The sequence below is a fragment of the Melozone crissalis genome, unplaced genomic scaffold (genome assembly GCF_028551555.1).
Source record: "Melozone crissalis strain CALT ecotype California unplaced genomic scaffold, PUWL_Pcris_2 ptg000034l_1, whole genome shotgun sequence".
NCBI classification, from domain to species: domain Eukaryota; kingdom Metazoa; phylum Chordata; class Aves; order Passeriformes; family Passerellidae; genus Melozone; species Melozone crissalis.
Window position 1 is genome coordinate 17,869,269 of NW_026535812.1, and position 18,809 is coordinate 17,888,077.

Genomic DNA, 18,809 nt, shown 5'->3' on the forward strand with positions numbered 1-18,809 from the left:
CAAGGTTTAAATTTTCACGTTGAATTGAGTAAATGCTACAGTAGATAACGCCAATCAAAAGTCTGAGAGAGTGAGAGTAGGTTAAGCATTACGCTGGAGATTCAACACAAGCCAGCAGCTCTGTGCAAGCCTGTCTGGCTCGGTGATCAGTGCATGTGAAACATTCAAAATATCACCTTCACACTCAAGAGAGACAGGTAAGAACAGAACAGCTGCATATTAGACAGCACAAAGGTCCAGCCTCCATTCTGCAAGTGCCAGCAGCTCAGCAATAGGCATCTCTCTACTCACCTTGCAGAACCAAGGCCACACTCTGCATTTATTGATTTGTATCAGGGACACAGTCATTTAAAACTTAGATTAAAGCAAACAAAATGGAAACTGATAATTCATTTTCAATTCTGTTTAAGGTTTATTACAACTCAGGTAGCTGAAATTTGTCACGCACGAGGCAGAGGCTTCACCAGTTCTGGGACTATTTGTATAAATCAGCACAGCGAGACAATCTCTTTGGAACAAGTCGTGAAATTTAAGCATCTGCCAAACCAGTTCAGAGTGATTTATGAAAATCTGAAGATCACATTAATGGAATTGCTAACAGCCATAACTACATCCACATAAATGTGCCTCTCATAATAAAAACACTCTACATAGTTCTGAATGTTTTAAGAACTAGTAAAATGACTACAGATTATGAAGTCCATCTCCTTTAAGGCATCAAAGACATTCTCAAGGAGGAGTTAATTAGTCCAGTTTCACAGGATACACCATTACAGAGCCTGAGATTCCGACTGCCTGTGATTAATTTCAACACTGCACCAACATACTTTGCTTACATTAGATCTGTTTTCAATTTCCCCTCCTTTTTTTTTTTTTCCCAGAGGCCCCTCACTGGTGTGTTCACAGCTGGAGACTCAAGTGCAACTCCTCTGTGCTGCCCCATAACCAACTGGAACACTTGTCAGGAAACCTCTAGATGACAAGAAAGCACTTAAGAAGTACTTTCCAACATGCATGTTTCCCCACCCTGTTCCCCAGTTCACAAGGCAGCAAATTCAAATGCAAGCCCCCTCCCCTCCAATGATCTGGGACACACATGCACTTGCTTCAAAGCACCCACATTCAACACACAGCTCACAGAAATCCTGGGCTTTGGCTGATGCGGCTGATAAGGGGATCGTGATTGAAGGCTCCTCACCATCTCTCACACAGGACAAGATGGATGCCTACCAACCAACAGTAGGCACCAAGCCTTAGGAAACAACTGTCTGTAGTGCGGTGTTCCAGCACATTCCCATGCAATGAAATATATCCACCAACAAGGAAACTTGCACAAAAAAATAAGGGTCTTTTTTTGAGGCATTGAGCCTCCCAGGCTGGTAGTCTCACAGGACACTTTTCAAGCTTCCTTACCAAATTGCTCAAGTTCTGAAAGTAAAAGCAATTTGCTCATGCAGTTCTTTTTGTTCCACTCCCTTTCTGCCAGGAGTCTTACTTGAAAATAAAGCCTCACTTTCATGCACCCAGAGTGGCACCACCTCCACATCTCTCCCTGGCCACCCAATTCTGTGTATTCCCTCATACTGGGACACACAATTAGTAGCAGGTTATACTGAGGTAAGAACTGTCCTCTGGGTTAGCTGTGGCCTGGATCAGTTGTCCCACCACACAAGCACTGGAACCATTCATGAGACAGCAGTGCACAGAGATGAGAATGGCTGCACTGGCTTGTATGTGCTACTCCACAGGAGGAACTACATCCCAAGTTCCAGTTTTCATGGAAGTCACCCTCCAGTGCTCACAAGCACCCACCTCAAGAAGGTGCTGCTGTCCTGTCAGTTACACCTCAGGAAAACACAGATAAACCATGTGCTGTGGGGTGCTCTGCACCATACAGTGGGCAGATGTATCTTGCCTGTCTGGGTTTTAGGTTCTTTCTGATTCATTAAGTTCCTCATTTAAATTATCTAACCCAAGTGCTTAAGGCTTTCCTTATCTCGCTAAATTAAGCCAGCCCTTGCCAGCTGCCAACAAGGGGAAGTGGGAACACGCAAGAATGCTGCAGGAACTCCTTCTCCAGCACAGCAGTGTGCACGTGCTTCCACTTCCTGGCCTGACTGTGCTTGGCACCCCCTCCCTTCTCCCTCCCGTCATCTAGGAGGGATTTGCACCTGGCTTAGCTCAAGTCTGAATTAATTTGCAAGACAGGGAAGTCAAAGTGGTTTTCCTCCACCAGAAGCCAGGGCTATGGATGGACACAAAGTGAAGCTGTGCAGCAGATGATGCTTAGCAATGAAAATACTTTTCCTCTGGGCTCATTCCTGTATCTGGCAGAAAAACACAGCAAAGACATTTGCCGGTGTAGCAGTGCCAGACAACAATCTCTTCAAGCAGAAGGAGCTCTCTTCAGCAAGGAGCACATCGCAGTTTCCAGCCCAAGGTGAAAGCCCAGCAGACCCACTGCTCTCACCCACCCTCTGCCCAGCACAACAACCCTGCAGAGGACAGGGCTGGGCTCGTGGGCTCCCACCCCTCTGGAGCAGGGTGACATCACCCCACTGTGTTTGCACTGCACCCACCACAAGCGCTGCAACTCCCAGCCAGACCCATCGGTGCTACTGGACACAGACCAAACCAGGCATGTTCGACACAATCAAACAGCAGATGCAGCAGAAATGAATTCATTTACATTTGAACAAAAGCAAAAGCCAATGGGAGGTTAAAGACAACAAGCTTTGAAGACAGAGCTGAAGGGAGAAATGGTACATTTTCACTGCATATCGTGGATCTGAGAAATGACTCAAAGCCATCTGAGATGTAAACAGTTACTGTCAAGGAGTTTATCTTACTATCTAGGCTGTGACTCTTCAAGGCTAGCTTTATAGCTCTCTTTAATACACACATCATGGAGACTTCTGCAGCATCTTGGAACTTACCACCTATCTGACTGACTGAACACTTCTGTACTTTCTCTTACACAGACAAGTGCTGAAGCTCTATTTGTGCAAAGACTGCTTTTTGTCTATAGGGACAGGCTGATAATGACAGCCAGAGAAATGCTAACAGAACAAACTTTATTAGCAACTTGGACTATTTGAAAAAGGGATCTTCACAAATTAAAGCTGTAGATGAGTTTAGCCACCCTAAAATGTGGTATCCAGTATTACACAGCCACAATAGGGACAATGGAACTATCAAATACATTCTAGCTGTTCTTTTTATGGCATTGATTTTTTTTGATACATTCAAAGCATTATTGCATCAGAAAACATATCATGCATCTTTATTTTTTCAGACAAATTCACCTGTATTTGTCATTTCTAGCTACACCTCGAAGGTGCCCCAAATCTACCATTTCATGGGTTTAGTTGCATGCTTTGCCTATATGCATGCTGAAATAATAAATATTAAATACAGGAAAGAACATAAGAGAACCAAACTGACATTAGGAATAGTCTATGGCAGCTCTGTTATGTTCTGCCAGTTAAAGAACTTTGCAAAAGATTGAGGTAACAACAGTGGCAACACCACTCAGCTGAGAATCGCTCAAAATTCATGGAAATTTTCAGAAATTCAAGTACACAAACACCAGCTGCAACTTGTCAGAAATGCCAGAGAAATTAGGTTGGCTGCATTTTATTAGTCTATTAGCTGGCGTTCACACAGCTCCTTGTAAATCCTTTTTCTCACTCGGGGCATATCTTCCTGGGAGAACTGAAAAGGCTGGTCTAAGGCGAGGCACTTGCAGTACTGGGGAAAAGGAAAAGGCTTGGTTGAAAAAAAGGACATTTACTACATGAACAACATAGGCCACTGATTTTTACATAGGAATACTCTTACCTGGAGCACAAAAACCCCACAGTCACTGTCGTTCTTCTGTTGTGGAATGCACTGAAAGGAAAAGAAACAACCAGAGACATGTCAGATCCTTATCCTTTTACTTAGTTAGATCCTTTCATTCTCTAACTCCTGCTTAATGTCCAAAAGCAGATTCAGCATAAGGATCAGCTGTCTTGTGCTCAGAGACAGCTGTTCTGCAGCACCAGAAACTGGAGTTGTAATTACTTGTTCTCATCCCAAACTTTGCAAGGTGACACTGAACACCTTGTTAGAATAACATCTAATAGTTAGAAAAATATATAGTATAGGACAGAAAATAAATTACAGTCTTTCTTTCAAGTTTATTTTCTTTTAGTGACCTACACAGAACAGCTTCTCAATTAGTTTAAATAAATGTTTGTACAGCATTATCTACTTTACACAGGGCAAAACTATATCAGCAAAGTCACACAGGCCTAGAGGAAGATTACTCTCAGCATCCATGCTACCGGCAGTGGCTTTCCTCCCCCAGCCACACCAAAGGGTTTCAGAGAGCATGACAAATGGTTCATCACTAGGCAACAGGACCGAGCAAGGCAGTCTCAAATGATAACTTTCAACCTTCATTATTTCCTCAAACACGCTCAATTTTGATATGCAGAGCTAAAAAGTCCCAATCACTAGTGCTATTATGTCTCTGGCACTTGAAAAGGCAAAGTAATTGTTTTTTCTCAACTCCCAGATCTTCTGCCTCACAGAACGCAGGAGGATGAACTGACTGCACAGGTTGTGCATGAGTGCAGAGAAGAATCATTTTATCATTGTATCAGCATCTAAAAATAAATCTGTGCAAGGAGGGAGCTGTTGGAAGTATGTCTGGTGTGCAATGACCTGTTTTATATCTTTGGAGCCATTATGGGATGGCTACGCAAATTACATATTCCCTCATTTACACTACACACAAGTTATTCCCTTTTATTGTTGCCAGACTTTGTTTACTTGTGATCAAACGCAGTGTGCCACAAACAGCCCTGGAGACCAAAGCCCTCTATCCATAGCAAACATAAAATATCAGCAGTAGCAACATCAGCCTGCTCTCTCCCTCAGCAAAGCCCATCCATTCAGAACAGCCCTTTCAGGAGAAGGGAGGCAGCTGAGTGTCCAGATCAGTCAGTCCTTGACCTTGTGTCAATATGGACACCAGCTGCAGGTTTTGCTGTGCACACATTTAATTGTTCAGATCACCAAGCCACTTGCAGAAAGTGCTAAAGCCCTGGTGGGAGTTGAATGACCAACAGAGCTGGAATTTCAGTGTGTAACTACCTGCATCTCTCCCAGTACCCTCCCTGTGGGCAGCATAAACCCATTTAGTACTTGTACAAATATATGAATTTAGAAGCAGCTCCATGAAATCTCCCACAAAGTCAAACCCCAGGGCTCAAAGTGCTGTCATTTACCTTTGTCACAGCAGTCTGCCAACCCTGAAGGAACTCGGGGCGATTCTTCTCTTTTGCTTCAGTCAGCAAATACTTTCGAATGTTCTTTAAAGAAGGAAAAAAGCAACATTATTCACCCACTAAAGAACAGGAGAGAAACACTGACTGCTTGGTTGGCATCCTTTTGACAATGAGGACAATTTTCAGTGGAGCATTAGGAGTGGAGCTAAAATCTAGAGGTAAAGAAATGAACTCTGGTGGGTACTGTGCCTTCTACCATCAAGGCTCATTTTAGTCTATCAAGGGGAGCTCTAACACCCCTCAGCCATGCTGTACACTGCTCTCCTTCATTCCAGACTAGCTGTGGCACCCAGGCACAAGGTCAGAGTGCTCCCAGACATGCACAGAAAAACAGAGCAGCCTGGCATGTGTTCTCTCCTGGCTGACACCAAGGCCCTTACGTTCAATACGGCCGCATTTTCCTGCTGGAATCTCAATACAAAACGCTCCAGTTCTGCAGCTAATCAACAAAGCTCCAGGGAGAGTTTTAGTGACATACAGGGGAAAAAAAATAGGCTGACACAAGCGAAGAGAAGGAAGCAAGATAAATGAGACTATGGTCTTGGGTTAAGCAAATCCTACTTCTCTGTAAACAGGCTGGGAATTTACAGCACAATTTAAACACTGCAGCACACAAATATTCACCTTAGCGTGTGGATCACAGTGAATTTTGGGGTATTGCTCCCCTCCTACCCCTAGAACAGGCAGAAATAAAATTGCCTCATGTCTGTGAGACATTCAGGTGGAAATGCCTTGCCTGGAATGGGATGGGAGAGATCAGGTTGCAAGGCTGCAGGAGAGACCTCAGGGCTGATGGCTGGTTCATGCTGCACGTTCACAAGCTAGAGAGCATGAGATCTCTTGCTCCCAGGACAAACATTAGCTTCATCCTCAGCAAATGCCAGCAGGCATACTATCTTCATTCAGAAGTCCTGGCTGGGAACTCTCCTGGGTACAATAATTACTACTCTTCTGTAAGCCAACAACTACACACAGTTAAAAGTAGAGGGCTGCTGCATCAAGCAAGCAATTAAGTTGACAAAATTAGCTTTTATAAGAGGGTCATTACAATTTGCTAAGCCCAGCAAAAATTTCCTGGCTGTTCTTTATCAGGAAGACTGATAATTTAACTCCAGTGTTCAGGTTGCAGCCCTGAAAGGTTGCTGGGTTCTAACCAGAGGCAAACACCCCGTTTCAATGCAGGACAAGGAAAAAGGCAACACACTGTTAACAGCACAGTAACACATAAACCCCACTGGGCAACACTACAGCATCTTCAGTCCTGTGCTCTCACCCAGGCAACCTATCCTCTAAAGGAGCACAATTTATCATTTATCCTAAACACAAGCCCCTTAACAGATGAAAGAAGTGCCCTCACTCTCCTTGGGGTTCTTCTGCTTCCCCATGGCACCGGGCTTTGAGCTCCTGCTTTTTGTGGGAGTGCCAAGTCAGAGTCACCAAAGCTGTGCTGATTACACGGTCAGGCTAATTGGGCAATAGGCAGTCTGACCTCAGCTCCCAGCTCTGGTGTGACCCTCGAGCCCTGTGCTTCAGACTCCTCAGCAGGACAGGATGATTCTCATTTCATACACAGCAAGACAATGACAGACACACCACATTTAAAGTTTATGGCTGAACAAAAACAAAGGGGGAGTGTTTCCTTTAAGAAAACAGTTCAGACTTTGCAGACACAGCTGTCACTCTTACCTCTACACAAAACTTAAAATGAATGCCTTGGGAATCATAAAATGAAATAATTCGACTGGGGATGTTCACAGTAATGAGGGACCAGTGGACTTCCAGGTGAATAGGAATTAACAAGAGAGTCTTCTTAAACAAGTCCACCTGGCAAAAAGAACAACATTTATTACAGAGAGTTCCACATGCAGAATACAGCACAGCCAGACACTAATTGTATTCAAGTTTCCTTTCTGCCACTCCATAACTGAAATCTTATTTTGCCCCCTCCACTTGATCATCACATTCTTCACGTTTACCTAATACACAACTTATTAGCAGGCACAAAAATACAGTTACAGTCCAGAAAGTGGCTGAGGAACCTTGTACAGTGTCAGAATTAATCACTTCTGTATTTGTGACAAAATCCTGCTCATGCTGCACTGCAACATCTGTGTTGAAGTGGGATTTCTTAGGTAATGATGGCAATACAACTGAGCCTCAGTTTAGGTTAGCTCTTCATCTCTTCAGTAATGACACTTGTCCAGTGTGAGCACCACTCAATTCTATCAGAGCTGCTGATAGAAACGAGTAAGTGACAGACTTTGGGGCTGTTGATGAGAAGCTCAACACAAGGTAGCACTGTGCATTCACAGCCCATTCACAGCCCAGAAAGCCAACTGCAGGCAGGGCTGCATCACAAGCAGTGAGGCCAGCAGGTCAGGGAGGAGATTGTGCCCTTCTACTGCTCTCACAGGAGACCACACCCAAAGTGCTGTGTCCAGCTCTGAGGCCCCGTCCGTAAGAAGGAGGTGGACCTTTTGGATCAGGTCCAGATGAAGCCAAAAAGATGTTCAGAGGCCTGGGGTACCTCTGCTATGAAGACAGACTGAGGGAGTTTTGGCTGTCCAGTCTGGAGAAGGCTCCGCAGAGACTTTATAGCACCTTCTAGTACCTAAAGGACTACAACAAAGCTGAAGATGGACTCTGGACAAGGGCATGGAGTGACAGGACAAGAGGGAATGGCTTTAAACTGACAGAGGACAGGTTCAGATTAGATGAAAGAAAGAAATTCTTCCCTGTGAGGGCGGTGAGACATCGGCACAGGTTGCCCAGAGAAGCTGTGGCTGCCCCATCCCTGCAAGTGGGGCAGGGGCTGAATGGGGCTTGGAGCAACCTGGGATAGTGGAAGGTGTCCCTGCCCATGGCAGAGGGGCAGAACTGGATGATCTGCAAGGTCTCTTCCAACCCAAACCATTCCAGGATTCTATGAAGAGGCTGTAATTAAAAACACCCCACAAAACCAACAAGTTTGTAGTTTGGCCTCTTCTGCACCAACACAGGCTCTGGGACTTGCCAGAGGAAAGCAGAGGAGTGCAGGATACTTTGGTGAACAGAGGAAAGGAGGGCAAGAAGGTAGAGCAGATTCATCCTTTCTCAAAGCTGGCTTTGTAGCAGATGTACTGTGGTCTCAGGCAAGCAAACAAGGGAAAAGGTCTTGAAGTACAGAACAAATAGATCAGATGTAACAACCCCCTCCCCGTGTCTGTATGGCAGATGAGCCCTTATGCTTTTGGAAGCCAGCCAAGCCAGGGCCTTTCATGGTCTTCCTTCTCCTAGCTCCTCTTGAAAGAAGTGTCTAATTACTGGGGTTTTGGTGGCACAGTCCAGAAAATAAGCAAAAATAGAATCCTGAACTAAATGAACTCATCCTGTGGGAAGATTTCTAAGCTTTTTTTCCTGTTTTTTTTAGCACTGTGCAATTTGAACTGTACATAATTGCAACACTACTGGCAAGGGCAGGTCTTTTGTAGGAAAGAAAAGTCTATTTCTTGAGTAACAATGGGAAGTCGAAGAGACAAAAAGGTGTGGGCATTCACAGCAGTTATCAGCTGAGCCTGGCTCACAACAGTCCTTTGATTGTGACAAGCATCGACCCTGCTCCCACCTGCAGAAACTGCTTCCTGACTGGATTACAGCACATTCACTACACACCAATCCATCATCCTGGAGAGAAGCACAGGGATGTCAGCCAGCAGCAAGCTGAGACCACAAAGGAAAACTGGAGTAGGAGAAATGAACTCCATCTTCTGTGATGTCCAGCAACAGCAGAGCCACACAAAACTCAAGGGACCTCATGTGGCCCTAGCTGTGGGATTACTGCAGGTGTGCAATCCTGCAGCAGAAGAGCAGAAACAGGCAGCCAAAAGTTTGTCTTTAGTTACAAACTGATGTACAGCAAGAGGGGTGGCAACCCAGATTCACTCACCATGAGAGCAGAGTCAGCTCTGAGTCATGACAGTGAATCAGGAGTGCCAGTGTGATGGGTGATCAGAAGGGACAGACACTAACAGGGGCTCTGAAACCACTGCAGCCAGAGCCAGCACAGGATATCCTGTATCCCAGGAGAGAACGTTCACAAAACATGGTGCTATACTCTGGTGTGTTTCAAGAGCAGAAACAAATTCCCCTTAATTGCACATTGCAGGATGAAGGAGTCTACAAAATCCTTCCCATAGAAACTGCTTAGTTCTCATTCTTGCTTGAGACATTCTTTAGGAATTTATGTGTAAATATCTAAAAATTGTCCTGTCTCATCAGGTACCTCTCAGCAGCAACAACAATACAGATCCTGCTTCCAGAATCTACCTTAATTTCAGGAGTTTTTACAAAACTTGGGTTGCTGGAGAAAAGGAATGTTTAAAAAATAATATGTGGGAATATTAAGCACCGATATTCCATCTCTCTTTAAAGAGATTTTTAATAAATTATATGAATAGATTTTATATTTGGATAATGAGTTCATCTCTAGCACTTCACAGATGTGTGCTATTTAAGTACTTCTGCAGAAAGATCATACATTCAAACATGGCCTTTGATTAGTCTTGCCTCATCTCCCATATTAGAAAGGACAAATGTTCCTAGAAAAAAAGAGAGTATTTCTTTTTGCATTAGCTATCCCTGAAAATATCACACCCATGATCTGGTGTGGGTTCTGGAAAGCAAGGTGAATTCTGTTCTTGTCAAGAGAACAACAGTCTGGCTTATTAACCATGGGTCTCTTTTTTGCTTTCTAGTACCTGGTATGCATTACTTGGAGTAACAATTTGATTTTGTCAAAGAATACCAGGCTGAGATAAAAGGAGGAAGCAGAATTAAGTCTGCTCTCCTGTAGATTAGTGTACCTGGCACTGTCAGGAGCAGTAAGAGACATTTCTTGCAGTTAAATTAACAACTTGCATGAACATACACAAAGAGATAACCTCCCACTGAAGATTTAGCCATTCCAAGTACAACACACCCGTACTAACTTGAATAGTGCCACACTACTACTTTCATCAAGCCCTTCCCACTTTGTACAGCTCCTCTGCTAACCCATCCCTTACAAATAACACACTTAACTCAGCTTCAAGTCAGTGACTGAGCCCAGCCCAGCAGAAGCCCAGCACTGATGACAGCATGTTAAAGGTACCTTTTTAGTCCATCGTTTTACCCCATTATATCCTTTGGTTACGAGCTGTCTATGAAAAAAGCTGTTAAAGAAATGAACCTAAAAAGAGAGAGAGAGGAGCAATGAGCACAGAAATATTCATGCACAGTCATTCCCCTTCCCCCAGGATAATTTATACAAAACAACTTGTAATGAGGCAATATTTAATGTAGGTTTAGAAACAGAACCCCAGTAGGGACAAACAGAGGCGTTGCCAAGCCTCAACTCTTACTGTTCTTCAGCAAGCTAATAAAATAAGCCTCATTCCCCTATTATATATCATGTGAGCCACTGCAGCATTTATATTTACATTTTTGTATCTCCAGGCATATCATGTTTAATTTTTTTGTTGGGGACAGACTTGGGAGAAAAACACCAGGACAAGGAGTTAGTTTTTGTTGTTCTTTACAGGGATCAAGGAAGAGAACACTAGGCTGGAAAAGCAGGGGTGGTGGAGAAGGGAGCAACTTCTGGCTTTAGTTGCTGGAAGCTGAGACTCAGAAAAAGAAAACTGATCAAAACAGTTATGAGATTTAGTCCAACAACATTGTCTTTGGCATTCAACTCTTATGACATGAACAATATTCTGCTATTGAGAAGTATTTTTAAGATATGACTGATCCATTTGGAAAGTGAAAATCAACATTTATGACAAAAAAAATGTAGGCTTATGCAAAAAAAAAAAAAATTAGCTCCAAGTTCACACTATTATTCCCTGTGCTTCGCTTCTTGCAATTATACTAACAGATTAATACAAATAGAAATCTGCAACATCTGTTTTTAATAATTCTGCTAGTGTAGAGGTGGTAGGAGGCTTGAGCTGTTACTTGAAAAAAAAGTTAGAAAATTCAGCATCTGAGAACACAGTCTAATAGCCATTAGCTATGCCAACAGACTTCAAAACCACATTCTGAGGTACCAGCACAAAATCTCCCATGAGGATTTCAATTATGCACTAGGAAGAAAAAGCAGACACAAGCAAACAGATACAATCTCCAATACCCCTAGCCTAGCACACAGGAAATATGGAGAATACTAATGAAGAATCACCATCACCTCCCATCAAAGCAACAACGCTCTTCCTTCAGAGCTTGAAGATTTTAAGAGTTACATTGTGCAGAGCTCATTGAAAAATTGCTTTGTTTGGTTCTTTCTTTGTGGTCTCACCTGAAAACTGTTCTGTCCCTAAACAGATGGGTTCTTATAATTGTCACTGCTGCAAATTTAGTCACAAAATGGGGGGGGTTGTTATCTTGATCACTTTTTTTCGCTTTCTTTCTCCCAATTGCCACCAACAGCCAGGCACTGCAGTTGCAAAGCTGTAAGCATTCTGAGGAGGATGCACAAAACAAGAGTCCTGCAGAGTCAATACTGCCAAGGAACCAAGCAGCTCCACAGAAATTCACATTCGCCAGGCAGGCAGCTGACACAGCTTGAGCTGTTACAGCCCACACAGCTACGAGGTGGGCGGGAGGGTGAGTGCAAGCAGCACGTGTGCATGGTTCAGATGCTAGCACTCATGGTTTGTCATCTCAGCAGAAATCCATCTTCATCAGAAATTTCAGCTGAAACACTAGGCTGCTGAGCAAAGGCATGAATACAGCACTTTAGAAGCTGATAAGCTGGGAAAAGAAACCTCCAGGGAAGTAAGGAGAGTGGGATGGGCCAAAACGGGGCACGTGTCTTCCACAGGTACATCACTGACATCAGGCTACCACAGAGAGCACCTGCAGGGCTAAGGCTGTCAGTTCCTGAAACAGGAGCAACAGCACTGAAAAGGGAAAAGGAAAGGTAGAAAATCTGAGCAGCACATAGCAAAAAATTATAATGGAACCACTTGTTCCACTATAATTTGTTGGCCATGGTTGAGTTGAATCCTGATTCTATACCTGAAGTGTGCAAAGTTTCACCCTCCCCTCTCCATCTCTCATTAGGTACATTTGTGTAACAATAAAACCCCCTCACCTTTTCAGGGACCGCATCCATTACCAGTTCACCATACATGTTAATTATCTGGAAGAGTCAGTAAATAGTTAAATACATACATCACAATCTTTAAAGACCCAAATTCACAAGTGCCCATACAACACAGACCCCTACCCACTTAAATCAGCAATATGGAGAGGAGACTTAAGAGCCAAATTGTCTGCAGGACAAGCACTCTGCAACTAATAGTGGTCATCCTGGAGAGGGACTGTAACTTGCTGCTTGAAGTCTGCCTCAATCTTAAATGCAGTTTAATTCAATTTAAATCTACTGGTGCATGCCCTGGGCTCTGCAGCCTCCCTGTTTTCTTGGCTATGGGCCACAGTTTGCTGTTTCACTCTGTCATTCTTGCAATCTGCCCAAGCTTGGGATGGGGAAAGTTACTAAAACCTCTATGAGTAGCCACTATTTTATCAAAATAGTCCAACATCATTTGTTCAAAAGGAAACAGTGTAATTGTGACACCTCCCAGCTTCCAGACTTACAGCACCTGCCACTGTAAAAGCTGCCCACCACTCCTCTTACTTGTGAAGTGAAAAGTAAGGGTAGCCCACGTGTAATGTCAGCAGAAGGTGTACAACTGGTATTCTAACATAAATGGGCTAAAAAGGGTTAGGGAAACATATAAACACCAAGCATCTCTGACCTGGTCATTCAGCCAGTTCTGGCCTTCCAGTGTAGCCAAATCATCCATATCTAGCATGTGCTTATTATAGAAGACCCGGAAATTGCAAGTGGAGGTTTTTGGATGTTTTTCTCGATATTTCATGATTTCCCTGGTGATAAAAGGTTTTCTAAAAGAGGATTGAAAAGGTAGAAAAAAATTAAGTCAAGGTGATGTAAAATGGATTCTGTTCTCCTAGTTGTTAGATGAAGATCATGCAGTAGCAATGCAAGTGATTTTTGTTCTTTACCAGGTGTACAATGTGATACTGCTACACACCTATGGGAGAAATCTTCATTAAAGACTTCTTTTAATCTTCCCATGACATCTTTTTCACAGAGTGGTACTAAACTGCCATATTTCTTCATAACTTCATCTAGGAATCCTTTAAATATACCAGAAAAATTAAAGTGCAAACATATAAAAAGCTTCTGAGTTCACCAATCCAATAAAGCTTTCAGTTCTTACAGGTACAATAAGCAGTCATTCTGCACCCAGCCAACATGCAGCACCACACATGACAAGTACCTATTTAAGAAAACTTAAGCTCAAATTGGCAACATAAAATAAAAGCGGGGGTAGGGGAAGGAGGACAAAAATAAAAAAGCATGAATCTGATCACTCAGCTTCACAGGAAAAGATCACCCCCTCTTCTTGCCATACACATACATATCTACAACAAACTAATTATACCAGTGCTAGAGAAGAATCCATCCCCTTCCCTGCTTCAATTAGCATTTTAAATCATTTTATTGCAACGTGAAAAGCCATCAGTTCCTGCAACAGGTTTCATTGAAAAGCCAGTATCCTGTCCTTATGGCAGGCAGAATGACTCTCCTCAAATGCAGGCAGCTGGGGCTGGCAGTGTTTGCAGCCTGCTCAGTTCCGCTGCCGCACCGCAGTGAACACAACAGACACCAGACAGACTCCCAGCAGTTTAACTCCTTTACCCCTGCATCCCAGGGATGGCATTTAAGGTGACACAGGCAGCCATGTCAGCCTGTCATTGCCCAGGAAAACACTGAGCAACCACACCAGAAAAACATATTAACTTGGAAATAATGAAGAGATGAATGCTGGAAGAATTGAAAAACTTAGGAAATAGATGTTTTTCTTTCTCAAACACAAGACTGGAACATTGAAGATAAAAATTCCATACAAGCATCCAAAACCACTCTGAGAATGAAAGAGAATGGAGAACAGGATTTCAACACTCGCTAGTAAATAAGAGAAAAAAGACCAAGTTGTCCAGCTCTCTGAAAATGAATTTTCAGATGCAGCAGAAAACATTTGTTTTGTGTACAGAAAGCTGGATCTGAGATCAGAGTCTGGGAAAATTGCATTAATCCAAAGTCCAGGACTCTTCTGAGGCTGGGGCGTGATGGCAGAGCATCACTGGATAGGGCATTGTGTGCTTACTAAGGCTTTAAGAACATTTCCTGGAAACTTTCAAGATCAGGATAGGAAAAAGCAAGATGAGAGAAACATTGGACAGAAAAAGTGCCAGAAAAACAGCAGTAAAAATAAAAACCAAAGGAGAGAGACCAAGAAAAAACCCAAAACAAAATGAGCTGAGAATAGCAGTGAAGATATAATAAGAAGTGTGAGACAAGGAAGGGAGGAAGGATTGAAGGACAAGATCAAATCACAATGAAGCATTCTTCATGGGAAAAGAACCTTCTTGCAACTCTGCCACACTTTTGCCTAACAACTTTTATCCCTTACATCTCAGTACACTGTGACAGGGGAGATGTTCCTCACTCTGGCTAGAAGTCTAGCTAGACAATGCATGGGGCTTATGAGTGTACCTTATTCTGTTTTAATATGTAAAAATTTTAAAGGTTTTCTGTTAATGCACAGAGGAAGGACTGTTCTTGTCATTACAACTATGAGCAGCAGAGCTGCAGACCTCCAGTGCTACTGACCTCACTTGGGCTGGTGTAACTCAAGGAAAAGAATACAAAGTTCAGCCCCAGGGCAAAATCAGATACCCATCATGAACAGGATTTACCATGGGGCTGTTTGATACCTAATAGCACTTCTGAATGCACTAAGCATGGCAGCCCATTAACGTCTGAGTTCAGCTGCTGCAGAGAAATTCAAAACCCAAGAGCAGCTCAACACTTGCACCTCCTTCACGTTTCTACCCCAGGAACTCCTGCCAGGTCAGCGCTATCTTTTAGGTGCAGTTAATTATTAACAACATTCCCAAACACACAAGAACTCCTACAACTACAATTCTTTACAGCTTTTCAGCTGAGAAAACTCAGAAGTACTATGCTGTCAGACCACAAAACGTTAACCTTTGCCACCCTGATACAACCTTGGCTCCTTGCCTGTTATAGAAGGACTACATCTCTTTTTCTGATGAACAAACTTGAAAACTCCATTGCAGAAGGGATCTCTTCACTGGGTTACCAGGGTTTCTCTCCATTTCTCACACAGCATCTGGTCCTTGCTGGATCACATAAAGCCAGTCACAGAGGTACATATCCCACACTGACTTACAGATATGGATGTGGAGAACTAACTCCTTTCTTGAGGTTCACTGTGTCCTTCACATTTTGCTTTAGAGAAATCAATTGCAAAATTGAAGGACAAGCAAGTAGACAGAAAAATCAGAGCATGTCAAACTTCAAACAATTCCTTTAACACTCATTGACACCAGCTTACAGTTTATGGGACTCTAAAAAGCCAATTTCTCCAAAGGAAGATATCAGAACATCTCTGAAGTTACACTGATGATACAAGATGGCACAACGTGTTAGCTTACTGCTCCTTACTCTGTATGTAAAAAGCTGCTACACATAAATAAGACACCAATTACTATTTTTATCATGCTTCTCTTTAGAGTGACTATCAAATACTGCATGCTCAGCATAGCACAAAAAAACCCCAAAGACTTTTTGCAGAACCTTTGCTAAGACCAGTCTTTTAAAAAAATATTGTCTCACAGGATTCATTAAGCTTACTCTATGAACAATTGGAGAGAAAACTAAGGGACAATGAACAGTATTTGGCTATTAAACCCCAAGTTTAAGTGATTTAGTGAGCAAGAGTAGAGAGTATAAGGGCAGAAGGAAGCATTAGAATACCTAGGATTTTCAAAAACCAAATTAAGAATAACAATTGTCAACCAGTTAAAAACCTGAACCTTTTGATTCCACATGATAAGACATTTAAAATTTCTATCAACAAATTTCCTGCAGATTCCAATTAAACTACATTGTACTCTCTAAAACAAAATAATCTTAAAATAGCTTGTCAGATAAACATTCATTTGTCCCTCTTTCATGCAGCTCTCCTCTTTGCAGCCTCATTTAATCAAATGTTATGCTAAGTGACCTTTACAATTCAGAGTAAGGAACCATTTCGTAAAGGAATTAACACAATATGTAAACTCCACAATACAAGCAGCAGTTTCCAGGAACTCCTGGATCCCTAAGATATTTAAAGGTATACCACAAAGCCACGTTGCCAGCTGCTCATCAGCCACCCGAGAAGTTTTCTGACTGTTCCTTTTGCCTCCCTTCCGAGTTCCTGATTTCAGTCCTGTGCTTTCTGGTGAAGGCTCCTCCAGAGGACTTTTACTGTAAGGATGATCTAGTAATTTTGAACTAAAAATGTCCAAGTTTAAGGAGCCTTCTACTTCCATCTGGCTAGAGCTGTCCACATTCTGTGTCAGCTCCATGGATGAAGGTCCATTTGCAAAATTATCACTGACATCAGAATCCTGCAAGGAGGATTGCAACAGTGTCATTCCATCTACACCCACAACCTCCTTGGATTCTGCACCATCTTGATCTGAAACAGCGAGTTCTTTTCCTGCCACGGAGACGACAATGTCAGAGCAATGATCCTCTGCAAGAGCCCCATTGGTCTCCACCTGGTGCAAGGTTTCTGCCTCTGGAGAAGCTCTAACATGCAGTTCTGGTGGGACAGCATCCACACTGGCACCGTGCCCTCGGGATTCTGGACCCTCGGAACACGGCTCAGCAGACACATCCTGCGTGTGGCAGATCTCAGGTGCACAGATCTCATTCTCCGCTCCGACAGATTTGGGTGTGTTATTGTTCATATCTGACAAGCTGTACCGCTTCCAAAGACGCTTACTTCTAGATTTCCAGGAGGAAAACAAATTACACAATCCACCTTCAAAATCCCGCTGAAGCGTTTCCTGATGGTCCCTTGTAACTTTCTGCACCCACCTTCGCCTGATTTTTCTTAATTTGCAAGTCTTGCCTCTTGCTCGAAGTTTCGGGAATTTTATGATTCTATACCGAAACCTAACCATAGAAAGTTTCTTATGCATCATAAATAAAAATCTCTTTTTTACAGTATGATGGTTAAATTTGGACCTCTTTAGAACTGCCAAGGGGCCACAAGTTCCATTCCACTCCCTTTGCAACAGCATTTCCTTTTATAGTTGTTTAAAACTATCAGGACTGTGTTGCCCTCATCATTATTGCTCTCCACACTATATACAAAACCACCTTTCTTTACAGGTAAGGCAGCACCTTCCAGCGAGCCACATGAGACATAATGGATATGGCCAGAGATGCTATTGAGAACAGCAACAGTTTCAAATTCTTCATTCAAGGGATCTTCACTCTGAAAGGATTCATTGTTGAGTTTCCTTACTGCTTCTACAGACGAGCTTTCAGCTTCGTGATAGGGACAGGATCTTTTTGCTCTCAGTAGTTTTGTAAGGAAAGTTGTATAATTCAACAGTAGGTTTTGGACAGGTTTCTGCATTTAGAAGCGCATCAGGAGCCCACCTGCTTTGGAGCTCAAGTGTCTTCCTTCTGCACTGCAGTATTCTGTACAGTTTGTTGTGATTTAAACTCACAAATAGCTGGGCACTCTGTCTTTTCTTCTAAGTTAGGAAAACTTGCTTTTTGAAGCAGTATTTCCCAGGCTTTCCAGAAACAGTGGTCCATCTTCCAGACTGGGCCAACAGCTGACTTCTTTGCCAAAGCAAAGGTCTTCTATGGCTTTTCATTTTTCTGCTGCATTATTATCTTCAAAAATAACTGAAAGAATAAGGGAAATTAATTCAGAGTTATCTGGACTGTAACATAATAGCAAAACACTAAGGCACATCCCTCAGGCCACATGCCTATCTAAAATTCCACTCCTCCTCCATTCACAACCCCACATTCCCGAAGACATTTTCACTTCCACCAAAAGGAAAAACAAGTAATAGTTGCAATGGTTCGGTGTGTAAACAGGCTTTGTTCATTTACCTTCCCTAGAGGTAGAGCAATAAACAGGTCATTCCCAGCCATCCCATGCTCCCCACATGTAATTCATTACTCTCTAGCCTAAGGTGAAACCTCTCACTGCCCATGCCTAGGGCAAGCACAGTTAGGCAGCTTGCCGCAAAAGCAAGCTGAAAAACAAAACTCTGAAGTCCAAGTTATCAACAAGTGCATGCAGGTACCCCACACCATCAGCGCTGTACAAAGGAGCCCTTGCTCTTGTGCAATAAATGTGAGCAGACTCTGAAAACACTTCACAAGCTCACACAGTCTTCCTTTAAAGGAACAGCAAAACACAAACACCCACAGAAATTTTGATTCTCTGACTAGATAAAGAATGACACAGTTTACTCCTGAAGTAATTGCTCTGTATTTACAGCTACACCTCACTCCGTATGACTCCACCACTATCAGCT

General features: G+C 42.9%; 1 protein-coding gene across 1 annotated transcript; it reads right to left on the bottom strand.

Moving 5' to 3' along the window:
* Positions 1-388: 388 nt before the first annotated feature.
* Positions 389-17,636, bottom strand: SENP5 (SUMO specific peptidase 5). Its single transcript, XM_054282459.1, has 9 exons — positions 16,595-17,636; positions 13,412-13,517; positions 13,115-13,262; positions 12,448-12,495; positions 10,465-10,542; positions 7,023-7,160; positions 5,277-5,360; positions 3,841-3,891; positions 389-3,750 (listed from the first exon to the last, which is right to left on the bottom strand). The coding sequence occupies exons 1-9, from the start codon at positions 17,544-17,546 to the stop codon at positions 3,640-3,642; spliced, it is 1,716 nt and encodes a 571-aa protein (XP_054138434.1). The 5' UTR covers positions 17,547-17,636; the 3' UTR covers positions 389-3,639.
* Between the last annotated feature and the right edge of the window lie 1,173 nt (positions 17,637-18,809).